Source organism: Pinus tabuliformis, chromosome 1_2 (assembly GCF_031772625.1).
Source record: "Pinus tabuliformis cultivar Carrire ecotype Pingquan chromosome 1_2, CPIR1, whole genome shotgun sequence".
Lineage (NCBI taxonomy): Eukaryota > Viridiplantae > Streptophyta > Pinopsida > Pinales > Pinaceae > Pinus > Pinus tabuliformis.
Window position 1 is genome coordinate 685,577,394 of NC_142298.1, and position 12,962 is coordinate 685,590,355.

The window sequence follows — 12,962 nt, forward strand, 5'->3', positions numbered from 1 at the left end:
TATTAATGGATATGTATAAAAGTTTATCAATCATTTAATTTATATGATTTTAGAAGACTAAAATCATTTTAAAATAAAATTTATTAAAAAAAATCAATAATGTTCATTAATAGTAATAAAAAAACTAATAACATTATCATTTAATTTATATGACTTTAGTGGTCTAAAATTATTTTAAATTAAAATTTAATAAAAATTCAATAACCTTAATAAATATTTAACAATTATTAATGGTAGTAAAAGAATAGTATAAAACGTTACTGAACAACCAGCCACAGGACACATGAATAAAAGTGAACGTATTTTCTTTGATTTATTTCTCTCCTATTTAACACAACATCTAATAGGAAAAATGTTTTTGGAAATCCCAAACAGTCCCTGGTAACCTGGTAGGCTTTGTTGACAATCTTGACTCAATCCCTTTATTTGTGACCAAACCCTGATAAAACCATACTCGGTCACTGTTGTAAACCCTACTCAGTCGTATAGTGGTTCTCAAACCCTAATAAAATAAAACCCTTTTCGCTTACCCAATTTTTTAGGTTTGCTTTCCCTGTCCCCTTACTCACCCAATCTTTTAGGTTTGCTTTCCAAACTTCACTGACCTTCTGCAGCCGCTCTCGACTTCTTTCTTCTGCACGCATGATGATGACGATGAACATATGGAAACGACTATCAACGGCAATGCCTCCTGTTGTATTTGCTGTTACCGTGAAATCCCACATAACATTACTCAATTTCTGCACTCAAATAACAACCCCATTAGCAACCCAACCAGAGAGGGATGTTGTCACAGCATTTCTCCTCGACAGATGCGGTTTCTCACAGGGCGATATCGCAAAAGCCTTTAGACACAAAAAGGGATTATTGCTTCGTGCAAAATCAATTCATAATATGGAAGAAGGTTTGAAGTTGTTAAATGGCTGTGGTTTGACTGACCCTGCCCAGATTCGAAGGGTCGTCCTTTTCAACCCTGAGTTTTTATTTCTTAGAACCGAAAGAAACATAAAGTCTAAGCTCACTTTCTTTGGTTCTTTCATGAAGCCACGGGATATCTACAAACTATGTGTTAGGGGTTCACGGGTATTTAGTAGCAGCGAGCATAAGCTGAAATCCACAATTTCACTTTTGCAACAGCTGGGTGTTGAGGGTCCAGCGTTATCGGAGTTAGTGGGGAAGGTGCCTATGTTGCTCGCGACTTCAGAGGAAAAGATTGTGGAGTCATTTGAACAGGTCGAGAGTTTGGGGTTTAAGAAGGGATCAAGGGGGTTTTCCCATGCCATGTGTATGATGTTTGGGTTAGGGAAAGAACACATAGATAGAAGGCTACTGTATTTGAGAAGTTTCGGTTTCTCTGAAACACAAAGTTCAGAGATATCAAAACGGAGTCCGAACATTCTGGCGATGTCAGAGGAAAATTTGAAACGGCATGTGGATTTTCTCGTAAAATCTGCAGGGTTTACATTGGCCAGTCTTTTGAAGTATCCAGCTGTCCTTGGATACAGTATGGAAAAGAGAATAATTCCTCGGTACAGAGTAATGGAGGCATTGAAGACTATGCAAGTGTTGAAAACAGAGATGATATGTCCTCGATATTTTCAGTTAACAGAAGAACAATTTTTGGAGAAATATGTTAATAAGAATGTTGAATCCTTGGTTCTGCAAGATATTTACCATTGGGTGAGAGATGGAAAGTTGAGCACTGATGAGGAGTCATGCACTAGAGCAGATGTAGTACCAAGGCTAGAGGTCGTGCACCACTACATGAAAGCTAGAAAGTTGAGTGTGGACAAGGGAGCACTTAATGAATTAGAGGTGGAGAAAGTCACTCATGAATGCAAGGATTTTGTTCGATGATGCAATGGAACTGAACTGCACATAGCATGATTATTCATCAGCAAGCGAAAGAAAACTTGTGGGTGACAGATTACCCGTATTAAAGGGAAGTGAATTTTATAATGTATGTCTAAGGGTTTTAGAATGAAATCTGCTGCTAGTTTTAATGGATTACTGCTTTTTGTATAGATGAAGTTGCCTCTGGGAATACGATGAATTGTACTGGATGGTAGGAACAGTAGGAACACTGCCAGAGTGGAATTTTTGAAATGCCATATGTGTAATCTGTACCTGATTTACATATTTGTCATATGTAAAGGTAGTTTGTCTTAGCAAAAGAAGAGACTGGCATTGAAAAAGGATTCAGAATTCACTACTTGTTTGGAATTTCAATAGAACTAGTTGTTTGGAATGTTTGGAATATCAATATAACTAGTTGTTTGGAATGTTTGATATTTCAATATGACGTTTTCCTTGCACTATTTCTCTTTTTTTTGGGTCAGAGAACCCACTTTAGAGTAGTTATATGGTGTGTTTGGCAATTGAATGGTTAAAAAAACACTGCTTTAAATTGTCAAAGTCATATAGTGGCTAGTTAACATTTATGAGAAGCATTTTTGACAAAATTACTTTATTCTTTTCCATTCAGGGTAAATTCACCCTCGTTCTTGGCCCCATTGCATTTACTTGCATAATGATACATCTTATACAGCCCATTGTTATCAGTACTGGACTGGTCTCATAACTAGTTGACCTCAAAAAATGGAATCTGTAAAAATAATAACACAAAAACTGATTTAACCTAAAAATATATAAAGTATTCCGATTTTGATATATATATATAGACACAAATACACAAAGTTCTTGAGAAGATCAGGATGTGTTCTGAACCAGTGCAGACCAAAACTGGTTCGAGTGGCCCGTTCTCCGAAGGAAAACCCCGGAACTGGCCTGACTAGTCCGTATAGCCAGCTCTGTTCTGGTTCTGTTAACATTTTCAGCATCAAAAACACAAATAACACATATTGATAGATACCGATTTGCAATTAACGCATGAACTTTTGTTAACTGTCATGAACTCTTGCATTTAGATAGGCAGTTTTCTATTTTATCGAACAGAGTTTGGACCGTCTCTAAAGGTATGCTTTTCTCATCAGCAAAGATCTCATCCTTGCAAAGAGCAAACAAATAATATTACAAATTATTTGTTCTTAAAATATTCAGAGATGTTGTTAAATGAGTAGTCCAGTTGTACTATACAATACTTTCTACGGGTTATGACTTCACCCTGATATTCCCGATTTCATGTCTTTTAAGAAATTTGAAAGTGGTCTAGCATATCTTTTGTTTAAATGGGTTGATGAATTGCCCTGTCATTTTGCATATGCTCGACTTTTATCCATGGGATCTAATGTTTTCATATGATCTTATTTGGTTATGTATTTTTCTTTATTTGATTATGTAATTGGTTATGTATTTTTTTTATGTAATTTTTTTCCAGTTTTATAATTTTATTGTCTATAGAGTTTTTAAGTTTTGATTACTTAAATTTTATGGGATTTTTTTTGTTTTTATTACAATCTCATTTTCATTTGGATCCATTGTAGGGATAGAGTAGTTGTTTTGACGAGATATATGTATAATATTTAATTGTTACAATCTCAATACTCCTTTTATTGTTGATAGAATTAGAGACGTTAGGAAACTTGTTTGAGGCAAAGAGAATGTTTTAGAAGCTATATGAACTATAATTGCAATCCTCAATGTTTTAGAAGTTATTTGAACTATAATTGCAATCCTCAATGTTTTAGGAGCTAGATAAACTGAACGTGCTCAAATTAGCTCCAAGTTCCATTTAGTAAAATGTGGGACACTAGGCTTTTTTTTAGGTGCTCAAGCGACAACCTATGGCATAGAATATTTTTGCCTTCAACATTGACATGGGTAAGCTAGTAAGACAACACGATAGTCATGAATTTCTTGAACAATATAAGCAGGCTTTTACAACCCAAATTGGGTGGCGCAAGGATATCAATTCTTTTGATCTCAACCTCTTCTCGAAAGAACTCAAGATTGCCATTGAGCTGGTAGATCATAAGGCCCAAAGAAATAATGAATGGGTTACCTTGTGAATTTGATAAAGCTATGCGAGACTTCATCGACCCCACACGTCTTAGAGTTTACAATGAAGAGTTCCACGTGGACAATCTGGGCACTATGATTAATTGAGAGAGCATCAAATTGATCCCTATAATTGTTCATATTGAACTGATCTCCAATTGGAGACTAACCATCTTATTAAAAGTGGCCTACAAAATTATTTCAATAGCTTTTTAGCAGAGTTGCATGGACTTATATCATTGACATTTCACATGGCCTATATTCAATCATCATCATGATTAATGATTGTTACAAAGTTGTTGCTAGTTTAGAGATATTATAGATAGCCCCAAAGGACATACTTTTGGACACTTAACACTATCTCCAAGCCAATTTGTTCTTTATGAATTTATTAGCAGACTTGATCAAATTGAGATTATTACAGTGGGATTTATTTTTCACAACTTGGCTATAGCTTTTTAAGGGATGGAATGCGCGAGAAAAAATGGTCCAAAAATTATATTAATGAAAATAGACATTGAAAAATAGTATGATGGTGTTGAGTGGCATTTCATTAATAATAGTCTTATAGCCCAAGTTCATCAAAGTAGTCTCCACACTATTTGTCGATGCATCAACTAGAATTTTTTTGATCAAATCTACCTCGAAGCCTTTAGTCATTATATATCCTTTAGGCAAGCTTTGCTCATTAACCCCCACTCTCTTTGTTGGTAGTTGATGCCTTAAGCAATCTAATGGAACACAGAATTAGCTACACGTGTCATGTTTGAGGGATTTTTTCCACCTAAGGTTAACAATTAATCAATGGTCATTTTATTTTTTCCCCAAAGTAATCAATTGACATTTTATTGTTTGTTATATTCTCACAAATCAATTGGATGGGGACATTGTGAAAAACAAAATGAATCCCATCTATGAATTTTACGATGTTTTTTGTGCTAAGATTGAATAGAGAAAAAAATTAGTGCTATATTAGTCAAGGTATTCCTCCTTGGTCAACCTAATATCAATGGTTTGTGGTCAACCAAGAGTAATTTTTGGATTCCTGGGGACCCCTTTTGGCTTGCAAACTTTTGTAGTTGATGTGGAATTATGTGTTGGCCAAAATGGCTAAGCTAGATTATTGGCAAACCCAGTCCTTGAACCTTGTTGCCAAGTTTCAAGCGTGTTTTAAAGATTTGGTTTCCACCATGGTTTATTACTCTTCTTGTTGTTGATCCTCTAAAAGAGCTTTCAACCTTTAATTTCTATCTTAAGAAATTTTCTATGGACACTACTCCAAGGCAAGAAAGAATTGGCTGAAGTAAAATGGGACATTTTGGTGTAGCACTTTTTAGCGTTGTCAAACACGGCATAAATATTTGTGACAAGTATATTGTCTAAGCCAACCACAAGAAGGAAAAATGGAAAACTTTTGTGAGATTTAACATTAGCTTAGGTTACCCTTTCTCTCCTACATAAATGCTTTTTCTTTTCAACTATTTTTAAATCATATTTCCTACCTAGCAAAATTGCATATCCTTTCTTACTTCGGAAGTATTTGCACCCACTAAAACATATCGAATGAGCTGGTTATTCCCTTTTTGACCTCATCATGATGCCTTTTTACCATGTTTTTCAATTGAGAGCTCATCCTGAGTGTATAAGGTAATTATGTTGTTATTTTAATGGTTTTCCCATTGTTTTTGGTAAATTAAGGGGGTTAAAAGTTATTTTATTACTAATGATGGTTTAACTAGTTCAATCCCTATGACTAATATATGGATCTAGTAACCAATCTCATTGTTCAACATACCAATGCACTTCTAAAACAAAATCTGACACATGGGTCTTTCTCCTCGGTTCCTCGATAGTTCCATGTTCGTTACATTAGTTCCAAAGCAAACGGGGTGGGTGCTCTTCTCTAGTGAAACCTGCTATCAAACCATGCCAAAAATAGAGTACTGAGAGAGCCATGTAGCCGTAGGCAATGATCAAGGATATTCTTATGCATTTCCATGTCATAAGAATATCACTTGATCTGATTTGTTTTCTATTCTTGCTAAGGATTTACTAGATTGTAAATAGTATCTCTTTTTTTTACCTTTCACATCCTGTAGTTGATATGCTCAAGGCATGAAAATGGGGATTTGTTAGAATTTGCATGTGTGTCCTTTTGTAATGTCTATGTCTATATAAATGAGCAACAAAACAATGTAATGACATATATAAATATATTGAGAGATAGATAGATAGAGGAATATCATTGGATTCTTATTTGCGTTATTAAACCTTTAATCTATTAATACAAAGTGAATGAGCTAATGTTCAGAGATGGACTTGTGCGTGATTTTCCTTTAGCATCGTAGTTCTCTAGCAGTGTGAAGCTAATTGGGAGGGCTCCTGTGATTTTCCTTTAGCATCGTTGTGATTTTCCTTTAGCATCGTAGTTCTCTAGCAGTGTGAAGCTAATTGGGAGGGCTCCTCAATTTGGCCAACATTGTTCTTCAACTTGTTAGTATCAAAATTGATAGGCATATATGGTTTGTTGTGTATTTCTTCGAATTTCATAAACACTGTGTGTTTTGTTTCTTTGTTTCCTTGCTTATGGTAATTTTCATTGTGTGTTATGTTATGTACAATCCTTTGCAAAGAGTAAGTCTTCCATTGAAGGTTGAAACACGAAGTTGTGCTTCTTATTTTGTTATATGAACACTTGAATTTGATACTGAGTAAAATATTTCAACCTATATTATTAAAGTCACTTTGTACTTGCCAATCCACGATGAAAGCCATCTCTATGAAATCTTAGTTTATCTAGTAGCCATTAGACTTTTTTTTCGTTATTTCCTATATGTTAGACTTTCTTTTCCACATTTCCCTATAAGTCTCCACTTAGAATCAAGCCTAGTAAACTAGAAAGGAATAGTTTTCATTAAAGATTGGAATAGAGACCTGCCTGGTAACCAATTATAGAAACATTTAAGAGTGTTGCTTGAATGTATTGGACACCTAATCCTCTAAGGGTTGGTGTGGAAGCTAAATAGTCTATGGAAGTCCAAGAGACCTTGGAATACGAAACCAAAGGTCATGTGAATGTACTATAAATGTATATCATTGTCCATAATAAACACACGCTCATGTTTATCATTCATATTTTGTGTTTGCCATGTACGTGTCTTAACATGGTACCAGAGCAGGGGTATTCCTGCCCTGCCCAAATATGAGCCACTAATTTTGTGACCTCTCTGTGCATGTCAGTCTTGCATTTCATGAATATGTTGTCAGCGAAATTGTAGTTGCCATCTCTGCCTTGTTCTGTAGCAGCTCTATGAAACATTCCCTGCACAATTACATCGTCTTGCAGAAACACACCTGTCATTTCTGTGTGCACTGTTCTGTGAACATTTACCTTCTATTCAAAAATAGAAAAAGAAAAAAGGGGAGGTTCTTTATGTTGAATAGAGCGTTTCTCTGACGAATTTGCAGATTTAACAATCTACAAATTACCCTAGTCTCCTGGCCTTTGTGAGCACTGGTTGAATGTATCTTAGGCATGAATTGGTCAAGGAATACAAAACGTCTGGTCATTTTTGTCAGTATAATTCTCGATTGCTCAGTGTTTCGCCTGAGACAAATATACTCTTGTAACTCTTGTATTGATTCCCGTGTTCGATATTCTGCAACGCATTCAGTCGAGGATGAAATCCTTCGACGAGTCTCTGTCACAACTCTGCAAAGACAACATCAGTGAATCAGCTCTCGATCTTCAGAAGAACCTGACGGAGTATTACCATAACCTCCATAGAGACCTGCAATCGAGGTACAAAACCCTAAAGGTAAAGGAGGAAAAACGAGAAGAACCCGGAACCTTGGACAAAAATGAAGGGGAGAAAACATCAAAGGTCGCCGGTTCGAGTGTCGTCAGTTCTTTATTCACTAAAATTTTCTCATCTGTTGAAGCCCGCCCTAAGATCCTGCGATAAAGCTGACGGTGATAGCCTCAAAAATTACATAATCGACAACATTAACGAGTTTGAAACCCTTCAGAAGGAATTGGCGGTGGCATTCAGTGGAGTCCCTGATGCGGCGAAGCTGGTGATAAAAGCTCTGGACAGCTGTGATTTCGCAGAGTGTGGCTTGACTCACATAGAGGAGAAGAGGCCCCAAATTTCTATAAACAGAAAATCTCGCATCTTACTCTTAGATTCACTTTTCCTCGTTTTTGGTAACGATGACAGCCGTGTTGTTCAGTCGGATGTCAAGGATTCGGCCCGGAAGATTGCTAAGGCTTGGAGAAAAGAAATTAAATTTGATAAGTATACGGTTTCCACCGGTAAGGGGGATCTTAGGGCGTTCCTGAAGCTCTTGGCTTCGTTTAAAATCGCGGCAGATTACCCGAGGGATGAGCTTTGGGGTTTACTGTTTATTATTTCGAGCAGCGAGCAAACTCCAGAACTGTGTCGGTCTCTTGGGTTGTCTCCTTACATATCAGAATTTATCGATAAGCTTTCAGAAAGTGGTCAACCATTAGAGGCTCTTAGATATGCGGATACATTTGGCATACTGGATAAAGTAGATGCTGTGGATTTGTTGACATCATTTTTGAGAGATTTGGAGAAGGCTGAAAAGGAAAGGAACATGTCTGCTTTCAGCCATCAAATTATATCTCCAGACTCCAGAGTGAGATGACGGCAGTGAGAGCTGTTATTGAGCTTGTCAGAAAGTATGGTTTGCAAAGTCATTTTCCTGAAGACAAACTAAAAAAACTGGAACAGGAGAGAGAAGACAGAATAAAAAAGAGAAACAAAGAGAAAGAAAGAAAGCTTATAAGAAAGCAAGAAAAAGAAAGAAAGAAAGCAAGCTTCTAAGAAAACAGAGCAGGAAGAAGACAGAAAGAAAAATGCTAAGAAAAATGCACAGCATAAAAGATTTCAATCTTTTGAGCCTGGCCGTTGGCTTTCAAAGAGGGAAAACTATGCTTCAAAGAGGGCTATGCATGCTTCATCAAATGAGATAACCAGAGCGGTTGGTGGTATGAACAACTCAAAAGCTTCACCCTACAATATTGATGGGGCTCAAAATAAGTATGGGATTATTGGTCATGATCACCGTCCATCAGATTTTAGTGCTGCCAACACTGGGCTTGCTGCCGGTGCCTTTGCATCAGCACCTTCCATTGCAACTCAAATAAATAATGAGAGAAGACTGCAGGAGGGACACCCCTTATCTTTTGAGACTGTTAATCTAACCCCTATTGGATCATCATTGTACAACTCTATGGCTAGAATTGATCATACGTTAGAGTTGTTAAATATCCTTATTCATTCCACTATTGATGGAATGGTAAATATTAGGTCTGATACACTTTTTTAATATATATATATATTTTTTTTTTGCAAAATGCACATGAGAAAATTGACAAGAAGAGCTACATCAAAATAGATATCATTCTGAACCTATTTTTGTTCAGAACATTGAGACAACAACCCATCAACAGCAAGTCAATAATGTTGCAGTTGATTCAGATCGATTTCCCAATGAAGCAGCAAAATCACATGCAGATGTAGAAGTGCAGTCTGCACTTCCCAAGCCCATCATCAGACCTTGGGAAGAGTTTGTCCACAACAAGCACAAAATTGGTCTTGGATATGACAAGGACTTGTCCTTTCATATTCCAGATTACTCAAAGCCCGTCCAGTTTCAGAGTATTGGATTCTTTCATGACAATTCAACTTCAGTTGTTCCAGATTCTGCTCCTCTTCCATATCAGCCACAACAAGTTGTTAAATGCCAATACTGTGACCTAGTTGGCCATATATGTTCACCCATGTAAGCATTGCCATAAAACCAATCATTCTTCAAACAGATGCGTAAAAAACAAGCTTCCTGTAAGAACGAAGATTCATCTTGGATGGATCACTTCTTAGCAATGGGCATCAACAACGAAGAAGATATTTCAGTCATACGTCCGAACTTGTTCTAGAGTATTGAATAGTCTTGCAGTTGAGTTTTCTCCATCATCTCACCTTGTATCTGACGGGGGGGAAATGATGGTCATCTACAAGCTTCAAAGCCACATCAAGTGAGCCTGAGCCACAACCTACCATACCAGATTCAGAGTTGTAGCCAGAGACAAAGATGCCCCTGATCATGCCTTCAGTTGGTGATGCCTCTTCAAAGAATTGGGGACACTTCCTCTAGCAGAAGACTTCAGCGTCTTGCCAGCTTGGAAGAGTTTCAGGAATTGCATTAAGCATTCTAGAGTTGTTGGTCATCCTTAAACCATCATAGGTTGAGACCTCCCTTTTCAAGTTGAGGTTCTCCCTTTTATGCGGGGTGAGACCTCCCTTTCATGGTTGAAGGTTTCCCTGTTCAAAACATCGGGAGCACTTTCTCTAGCAAAAGACTTGAGCTTCATGGCAGACTTGGAAGAGTTTTGAGAACTGCACTAAGCGTTCCAGTGTTGGTGGTCATCCTTAAACCATCGCCCTTTATACTAACATTTCAGAGAGCACATTCAGCTTAGTGCTGCCATGCATTTTTGCACATTTTGTATTACAACTCTCTTCTTGGACTCATACATAACCCTTCAGATTGGGGGAGAATGTTGAACACCTAATCCTCTAAGGGTTGGTGTGGAAGCTAAATAGTCTAAGGAAGTCCAAGAGACCTTGGAATACGAAACCAAAGGTCATGTGAATGTACTATAAATGTATATCATTGTCCATAATAAACACACACTCATGTTTCTCATTCATATTTTGTGTTTGCCATGTATGTGTCTTAATAAAATGAAAGAGATTCATGACTAGCGAGGCTTTTTTGTGATTAACCATTTAGTGAACAAAATATCTGTGGTATTCTAAGTCTTTGTTTCAAGTTATATGGATTTTTAAAGGTGTGATCTTGTTATGAAAAATTAGATAGATTTTAAGAGTCTTTTTTCCTCAATTAGAAGTCCATTCATGTCTTAAACCTTGCACATACATTGTTAGTATATCACAAACTTATGTTCCCAAATTCATAATTTCATTTCCATAATTTAAGTTAATTAAATTGATTTATATTGTTGGCATCGTTGTTGGGGAGATGCTAAAAGGGATTACCACATTTATGACTTATTTTTTTTTACATATCTTAAATTCCAAGAATTTGTTTTGTGTGAATTCTTTCTTTCGTTCAAATACTAGCATTATATATCCAGTGAGGTAGTTAACAGTAAGACACAAAGATGGCCTCGCTCTAGAATTTTCGGAAGTGTAACAACTCAATGCATTCAAATTAGTGAGTCTACTATCTCTTTGGTTCTATAGCTATGCTAGACCCATATGAGCAGGGCTAGAGGAAATAAAGGTACATTTAAAGGAAAATGTAGAGCAGTTATTCCAAATAAAAACACCCCTTCAAATGCTAACTTCTTGGTAGGAAAATCCACAAGAGGGGACAAGCATTCTGACCTCCAATAAAAAATCCAAGGCCTATAGTATGTAGCTTAAGAAACCAAAGACCTACAACAAGTGGAAATGTAGAGTCTATAGTCTTTGAAAATCAATGTTTTCTTAGCTTGGTTTCCCTTTCGCCTCCCATGTCATGCCCTCCATTGAGCCCTCTATTCTCACCTTGTGATTCTAGATGTGAGCCAAAAGCTAAGAAATGTGTTAGGGTTAAGCAGGGATCGGTCTCTATGGTTGTTGGTAAGAACATCTAGTTTGAGGACATCCTAGATATTCTCAAGGACATCCTAGATATTCTCAACATAACACTGGTGTGATGATTCAGCGTGAAGCTAGTGTGGAAACTAGCTCTTATGTCTTGGATTTTTGATAATTTGGAGTTGCTTCTAGGCTATATGTGGAAGAAAGTGTAACTAGGTTCTATATTTACAAATGTAATTTTGATCTTTGTACTTGTCGAGAAAAATAAATATTATTTTTAAATTATGAGAATGAGTTTCTTGCTCATTTCATAGGTCTAGGAAAGTCAGAGTCAAAGAGCTCTTCTTGAGCATATATGTAATGTATATAAGTCTACCTAGTGACTAGATTATCCCTCCAAGACCAACACAATCCTCATGAAGAAGACAACAATCAAAATAATAAAAAGAACAATCATGTTAGCCTCAAATTGAATTAAATAGACTAAAGAAAGTCATCTCAGTTCAATAAAAGGACACAACACTTCACACTGTCATGTCGGCTCAAATACAGAGACCTAACTACTATATATACGCAATTAGGGTCACCACAGAAAAGCAAGATTTCAGATTCTTCTCTGAAATTTGGATGGGTGCAGTAGGTACAAGAATCTCGGATCAAGGCAGCATAATAGTGTCTTGGATCTCTAAAACTTCAGGTAAGTACAAGACCTCAGAGCCTCTCGGATGGGTACAAGAATTTGAACCTCGCATTACAGAAGGATACATCTCAGATACCCCTACTATTTCGGGTATAATTTTAGTAAGAAAATTACAATCTTCTCCTCCTTGGTGGTGACAGTCTAGGGTGCAAGGAAAGACCACAATCACAATCTCGTTATAGATGTAATGACATAGACCTTAGTGTTGATCACTGTCTCAGTATGTTTGTTATGAAGAAGATGAAGATGATACACTGATCACTGTCTCGACATAATAGTAATCCCACAACAATACTCTCTCAACATATTGTACATAGTTATGATATCAACATAATGATCTTGGTGAAGACAAGGGCATGATGAAGACCTCAGTGCATCGATGAAGACATGATGATGATAACAAAGAAGAATGCATAAATGATCTAGGTAAAGGAACAACAATGGTGCAACAATAATGACCTCAATGATGCAACAATGATGACCTCAATGGTGCAGCAATGATGATGATCTCAGCAGTGTCAAAGATGAGGATTGGTGTCTTGGTCTTGGAGTGGCCTAGTAGGTCAAGGGTCAAGGTCTTGGTATTCGTCAAATGGAATCTCTATAAGAAGAATTGTGTGCGGGTTTTCCTCTCCAAGAGGGAGAGGTTTTGGCCCTGGCAGAAAGCC

The 12,962-nt window shown here is 36.8% G+C and overlaps 2 protein-coding genes across 2 annotated transcripts; both read left to right on the plus strand.

Annotated features, from left to right (window-relative positions):
- The first annotated feature begins 367 nt into the window (after nucleotides 1-367).
- On the plus strand, nucleotides 368-2,049 carry LOC149207584 (transcription termination factor MTERF15, mitochondrial-like). Its single transcript, XM_089395803.1, has 2 exons — nucleotides 368-542; nucleotides 582-2,049. The coding sequence occupies exon 2, from the start codon at nucleotides 643-645 to the stop codon at nucleotides 1,855-1,857; it is 1,215 nt and encodes a 404-aa protein (XP_089251929.1). The 5' UTR covers nucleotides 368-542; nucleotides 582-642; the 3' UTR covers nucleotides 1,858-2,049.
- Nucleotides 2,050-7,818: 5,769 nt separating this feature from the next.
- On the plus strand, nucleotides 7,819-8,628 carry LOC149207585 (FRIGIDA-like protein 3). Its single transcript, XM_089398083.1, has one exon. The coding sequence runs from the start codon at nucleotides 7,819-7,821 to the stop codon at nucleotides 8,626-8,628; it is 810 nt and encodes a 269-aa protein (XP_089254209.1).
- The last annotated feature ends 4,334 nt before the right edge of the window (nucleotides 8,629-12,962 follow it).

Excerpts from the sequence above, each read along its gene's own strand:
- LOC149207585 (XM_089398083.1), top strand. The coding sequence starts at position 7,819 with ATGAAGGGGAGAAAACATCAAAGGTCGCCGGTTCGAGTGTCGTCAGTT.
- LOC149207584 (XM_089395803.1), top strand. The coding sequence starts at position 643 with ATGATGATGACGATGAACATATGGAAACGACTATCAACGGCAATGCCT.